Genomic DNA, 5,459 nt, shown 5'->3' on the forward strand with positions numbered 1-5,459 from the left:
GCTCTTCCTTTTTGGTTTCTTGTTAGTGATTGCCCACTGATTTTTTTTTTCCTTTTTGTCTTTTTTCATGACCAGCAACGGGATCGCAACCCTCGGTTGTTGCGCCCACACCTCGCTCAGCCAGTGAGCGGCCGGTCTGTATGTGGGATCCGAACCCTCGGCGGGAGTGCCGCCACGCTCCCAAGCGGCGCACTGTAGCAGTGCGCCACCGGGCCGGCCACCCACTGATATTTTTTAAAGCTAAAAATTTATACTTTACTTGCAATTTTTGTATCAACCGAGGTGTAAAACTAGATGAATTTGATTGTAATTATTTTCATTGTTACTGCTCTTACTGATTTTCATCAGAATAAAACTTATTATAGTTTCTGATGAGGTTGGCATGAAGGTCTCAGACAGAAAGGAAGATTTGAGTATGTCCCTTTGGGAATATGACTGCTTTCTAGCATGGTGATTTGCTTCCACTTCCCAGGTTTTTAGAATAATAGGCAGTCAGAAGTTCTGCATGCCCAAAGCAGAAGACACTTGGGAATTTTTTTCATCTTGAAGTTTAAGTTGAAGGAGGTTATGACTGGCTGGATTACAGTATAGAAAGCTGATGTCTTTAAAGTAAGTAGAGCTTGCAATACAAAAGAATGGAAGCTTCTATATGAAAATGTTTTTAGTGGAAAAATTATTTTCTTTTTATGGTTTATTCTTCTCTAGGAAAACACCACCAAGTGAGCGAAACACAGAATGTGATTGCATCAGACAAAGCAGCAGAAGTATCAGTTGTCCATGAACATGAACACAGTCATGACCACACACAGCTGCATGCCTACATCGGTGTTTCCCTGGTACTGGGCTTCGTTTTCATGTTGCTAGTGGACCAGATTGGCAGCTCCCACGTGCATTCTACTGACGGTGAGAGGCTCCAAGGCTTTCTGGACAGTGCAATAAGTTTGCAATTTAGAAAGTTACATACAATTGATAGGGGCTGGCCAGTTATCTCAGTTGATTAAAGTGCAGTGTTACAACACCAAAGTCCAGGGTTCAGATCCCCATACTGGCCAGGCACCAAGAGAAAAAAAAAAAAAAAAAAAAAATTGAATAATTCAGTCTGTATCATTTGCCTTATTTAGTGCTAAAAGTCTGTCTTCCTCAGGTTCCAGTGAACATTTTATTCACTTGGTGGATCTTGTGAGTTATGGCATGTGGCACAAGGAAATGTTTATTGATTTATTATTCTGCTTGTCTTAAAGCAGTCACATCTGGTTGAGTGTCTACGGCAGGGGTTCTTAAACTATTTGTATGCTATGAAGCCCCTGGGCAGTCTAAAGTCTATGGGCCTTTTATTGGAATATTCTTTTTAAATGTATAAAGCATAATACATAGGATTACATAGAAAACCAGTTATGTTGAAGTACTTGTGTAGTTACCAAAACATTAGAACAAATTCATGTGTGTGAAGTAACTAGATAATATATTTGAATCTTAAGCAAGTCAGAGTTCAACTTTATTTTTTAGGACATCAGCTATTGTTACTTAGCTTGATTAAGAAAATTAAATTGGGAGGTGGTCTTTAACAAAGCAATATGTATGTCAAGTTGAACATACAGTTGATTTGGGGTTTTTGTTTTGATGGTTACTAGTGTAGAAAATCCTGATTCACAAAGGTATTTTCTTAACAAATGTACTTAAACACATTCGTAGCTTGCTTTCCAAGGAAAGATAAGCTTCTTTCAAAGGCAGCTAGGATTCTCCAAGACTTTTTAAGTTTAACTCCAGTCATAGTAACTTTTTAATCTTAAAATTAATGAATACATCTTTGGATAGGTCAACATCTTTTATATGGTTTATATTAAATAAAAAAGGATTCTGATACATGATACAACTTTGATGCCATAGTGATAGAAATACATTTGAGAGTTATAAACCTTTTCAGGGATTTATAGATATCACATATCTCTTTCCAAATATGTTGACAGAGAATTTTGCAGATAGAAAATACAGCATTGGAATGCTACATAGAGTATCTTGGTACCCAGTAGGGGGTCGCATGACTTCCACTTATTTGGTAGCTGGATGAGTATTAGGTGCAAAGTTGCTTAGCAGTTGCCCAGCTGTCACATGAGCATCTACAGACAGGAAAATTGTAATCATGCAGTGTGGCAGCAGTTCTATAAGTCCTTCATTTATTTTTTTATTTTTTATTTTTTTTCCTTTTTGTCTTTTTTCGTGACCGGTAACGGGATCGCAACCCTCGGTGTCGCACCCGTACCGCGACCAGCAACGGGATCGCAACCCTCGGTGTCACACCCGCACCGCGCTCAACCAGTGAGCGGACTGGTCTCTATATGGGATCCAAACCCTCAGCGGGAGCGCCACCGCACTCCCAAGCGCCGCACTCTACCGAGTGCACCACTGGGCTGGCCCTATAAGTCCTTCATTTAAAGTAGTGATGAGTAGAAATGATAATTTCAAAATATCTACAACTGTCAAATAGTATGAAATGATTGGAATTCTTTTGGCAATAAGCTAATGCTAATATTGTGATTTATTGCTTACAATAATAATTAAAGGAAATGCTAAATTTCAGTTAGAGGTTAGTAAAACTAAAAATGCTTTTTTTCCAAGTTAACGTCACTGACACCCCCTGAATTCTACCTTTGTTCTTCTCTGCAGACCCCAAGTTAAGAATCCTTGGTCTACGAAAAAAAATCTGTAGAAAAGCAGGCAAAAGACATGAACAGATATTTCACAAAAGAATATAAAAATGCTCTTTAAACAAATGAAAAGATGTTCAATTTTACTTAAAAGGAATACAAATCATAACTATGCTGAGATACCATTTCTCACCAGTTAGGCAAAAATTCAAAAAGCTTGATAATACACTCAATTGGCAAAGCTGTGGTAAAATAAACACTCTCATATATTGCAGATGGGACTGCAGAATGGTACAACACCTGTGGAGAGAAATTTGGCAATATCAAACAGAACTACATATATATTTATTCTTGGACCCAAAAATCCCACTTCTGGGAATTTACTCTGATAATATGGCACAAATATGAAAATACATATGCACAAGATTACTCACTGCAGCTGTATTTATATAGAATATTGGAAAGTACTTAGATATCCAGTCATAGAGATTGGTTGAATGAACTATGGTATATATACATAATGGCGTATAACATAGCTCTAAAAAGAATAAAGAATCATATCTTTGTCAACTGATAGGGAGAGATTTCCAGGAGAAATTAAGTGGGAAAAAAAAAGCAAAAGCGTAAATGAACACCAAACATATACTATGTTTTGTGTAAGGAAGAAGGGGAAATAAGAAAACATAGATATATCTGCTTAATTTTACAAAAAGGAAACACAAAAAGGATCAGCCAGAAAACTGTATGGAGTGGGGTGGAGGGTGTGTGAGGGCAGAAGGGTTTTAGGAAGGCATGACACTTCCCTGAGCATGCCTTTTTGGTATAATTTTGACTTTGGGAAACATATTAATATTCCACATATTCAAAAATGATCAAAATTAATGTCACTAGCATGCTGCTTTTGTTTTACTTAGTAAGCTATCAGACCAGCCTCCTTATAGATAACTATAAATTCTAGACAAAATGTGAAAAACCACAACTTAAAGACATTGGAGAGTGACCTAAAGCGGGCAAATTCAGGAGGGGAGTCAACATTTGGAACAGCATGAGTTTCCTATTTTTACTGCTTTTAGCCATCAGTGCACTTTGGGCAGCTAAAACTCTGATAGAAAACTCAGTCTTTCTGGCCCAAAGAACCAGAGGGAGAGAAACTCAGCCCCTAATTCTGCATATAAACTGCCCAGGTCTCTGGCTAACCCCTGAACCGTGCTTGCATGAGCAGACTCAGGCAGCTCAGCTAAAGATAAAAGAACTAAACTGAGATTTGAGCACTCCCCAAAAGACAGAGATTTCAGTTTTAGCCAAATCAAGTTACTTAAAGCAAAACAAAAAAAATCAACACTCTTTGGAGGAATGTGTAACAAAGTCCAGGGTATCCACAAGGTAACATTGACAACATTCAGGATATAATCCAAAATTAACATCACCAGTGAGTAGCAGATGTACATCCTATACCTCTAGATGTGATACCCTGAGAAACATCATCATCTATATAGTATTCCATCCAAGAACACATAATCTAAGGACACATCAGACAAACCCAAAAGGAAGCCTCCTTCTACTAAAAAACAAGAAAGGTGCAGAAAGGGAAATGTGTTCTCCAAAAATGTCAGTGTCATAAAAGTCAATGGCAGAGGAAATGTTCCAGATGAAAGGAGACTAAAGAGTTACAGCTAAGTGCAATAAGTGATCCTAGACTGGATCCTTCCTGGAGAGGGAAGATGCTTTGAAGGACATTATTGGGCTATTGACAAAATTAGAATATGCAAGAGAAATTGGAAAAAGTGTAAATGTTAAGTTTACTGAAGTTGGTAACTATACTGTGATTATGTAAGAAAATATTATTTCTCTTAGGAAATATACATTGAAGTATCTAGAGATAAAGCGTTATGTATGGTATGTGCTACCTACTCTTAAATGGTACCCCAAAAATGTGTATATAGAGAAAGAGCCTGAGTATAAATGATGATGCAAATCAGGCAAAATGTTAGACAATAGATGAATCTGAGAAAAGGGCTGCATTATATAGTAGCCCACACTGGCCTCCATGGCATTTTTCTTGTGATTCTCATAAGTTTCAATTTAATTAATTAATTAATTAATGTTTGTATGTATGTATGTATTTCTTTATGTATGTATGTATGTATGTATGTATGTATTTATTTAAAAGATGACCAGTAAGGGGATCTTGACCCTTGACTTGGTGTTGTCAGCACCGCACTCTCCCAAGTGAGCCACGGGCCGGCCCTATAAGTTTCAATTTAAAATTGATAGGCCCTATAATCCTATACAAAGAATTAAACATAGAATGTGTTCCTTTATTCTTCCTCCTGTTTTATCTCTGAGGTTACTACTGTTTTTGCTGACTCTCATATGTCTGATGAGATGGTTTTACCTATTCTCTGCAGGATTTTATGTAGGAGGGGTCTTCAAAAAATTCGTGAAAAAGGGCCAGACCGTGGCTCACTTGGGAGAGTGTGATGCTGATAACACCAAGGCTATGGGTTTGGATCCCTATATAGGGATGGCCGGTTAGCTCACTTGGGAGAGCGTGTGTTGGTTCCTCGCCACCGGGGACCAGCAACACAGGGCGGGAAGAGGACCCCGGACCAGCCGGCGGCAACCTCTTATGGGGCTGAGCGGGATGATGAGTGTCGCAGGCCCGATCCCCTCTGCGCTTCGGCCCCGGGGACAAAGAAAGAACACCGAGCCAGGAGAACGGTCAAAGCTGGAACTCTGTTTATTACAGCAAGCAGGGGTTTTTTATAAGGTACCAGAGGTGGGGGAGCTCTTATCCAATAGGGTGTTGACACA

The 5,459-nt window shown here is 38.7% G+C and overlaps 1 protein-coding gene across 1 annotated transcript in view; it reads left to right on the forward strand.

Moving 5' to 3' along the window:
- Positions 1–642: 642 nt before the first annotated feature.
- Positions 643–5,459, forward strand: part of SLC39A9 (solute carrier family 39, member 9) — an 18,263-nt gene continuing 13,446 nt past the window's right edge. The window contains exon 1 of the mRNA XM_008591435.1: positions 643–903. Coding sequence (XP_008589657.1) covers positions 687–903 — 217 coding nt within the window. The 5' untranslated portion in view covers positions 643–686. The remainder of the gene's footprint in view (positions 904–5,459) is intronic.

This window comes from Galeopterus variegatus, unplaced genomic scaffold (assembly GCF_000696425.1).
Source record: "Galeopterus variegatus unplaced genomic scaffold, G_variegatus-3.0.2 Scaffold6912, whole genome shotgun sequence".
Taxonomy (NCBI): domain Eukaryota; kingdom Metazoa; phylum Chordata; class Mammalia; order Dermoptera; family Cynocephalidae; genus Galeopterus; species Galeopterus variegatus.